Below are 1,018 nucleotides of genomic sequence, written 5' to 3'. Positions count from 1 at the left end.
ATGACGTATGCATAACCGCAAGCATATGACATAACCATGAGAACAGGAACGGGGAATCCCGTGACAGCCACCTCGTGCATCACAGCCATCGTACCCTTAGTAAGCTGGTCTACAGCAGCCAACATCGAAGTCGGGGAGCTATTTTGATGGTTGGCAATGAGGGTCTTGATGAGATTTGACTGCGACTCGGCTTCTCGGGGGCTGTGTGGTGTCTGGAAGACCCAGGGTTGTGTAGTGCTAGGCGGTGGAGTTCGGAGGTGTTGGTGTACGAAGCTTCACATCCAGCTTGGAGAGTACTCTCTCTGGATCGTATGGTATAAGACTAGCCCCTGTAAAGCTACCCCGTATATTCTTCTCTATCCTGGAGGTGTCAAGAGCGTAACGGCACGGCTGGTCGGGTCGGCAACGCCCGGCGACAGGTGCCAGTTGTTACAGCTTCATAGTGCAGCCAATGATTCAATCTGTCGGATTGAATCATTTGTACCCTTTTCTAGGAATATGGCGCAACGGTATGGCTGCACGTTGTGTGCCGTTACAAAGAGGGCCCCGCGGAAGGCATAGAGGAACTCGAGCTTGCTCACATGGGTGATATGCATACGCATCAAGTCCTCGATCTGGCGACAATACGCCTGCTTCAGCGGCCCAAAGCAGCCGACATCGAGAGGATGGAGCTTGTGGGAAGAGTGCGGAGGCATGCAGAGCGTGATGATATTATTCTGCTGGCAGTAGAGCTCGAATTCGGTCGAGTGGTGGCTTTCGTGGCCGTCGAGGATAAACAACCGGTATTTATTTTTCGTACGAGATGCCGTATGGAAGTCGAAGTGCTTGATCCAATCTAGGCCTACCGCATCGGTAGTCCAGCCGTTCTCGGTGGTCGTGATGCGCCAGTCGGCCGGGAGGTTGCACTCGGAGTACCAGTTGGCGGGGTGGTACTGCGCTGTAACGGTCCCAGGAGTATATTGCAACTAGCTGGTGACGACTCTACGAGTTTGTCTCGAATGGAGAGAGAAGAAGAAAA

The 1,018-nt window shown here is 53.1% G+C and overlaps 1 protein-coding gene across 1 annotated transcript; it reads right to left on the bottom strand.

Moving 5' to 3' along the window:
- Positions 1 to 337: 337 nt before the first annotated feature.
- N657DRAFT_694519 (uncharacterized protein) lies at positions 338 to 1,018 on the bottom strand (the record flags this gene model as incomplete). Its single annotated transcript, XM_062797289.1, has 2 exons — positions 537 to 1,018; positions 338 to 361 (listed from the first exon to the last, which is right to left on the bottom strand). Exons 1-2 carry the CDS (start codon positions 693 to 695, stop codon positions 338 to 340), a joined length of 183 nt encoding a protein of 60 aa, XP_062642043.1. The 5' UTR covers positions 696 to 1,018.

Source organism: Parathielavia appendiculata, assembly GCF_033297405.1.
Source record: "Parathielavia appendiculata strain CBS 731.68 unplaced genomic scaffold N657scaffold_52, whole genome shotgun sequence".
NCBI lineage: Eukaryota > Fungi > Ascomycota > Sordariomycetes > Sordariales > Chaetomiaceae > Parathielavia > Parathielavia appendiculata.
The sequence above is the reverse complement of the archived record's forward strand: the minus strand, read 5'-3'. Positions and strand labels throughout refer to the sequence as shown.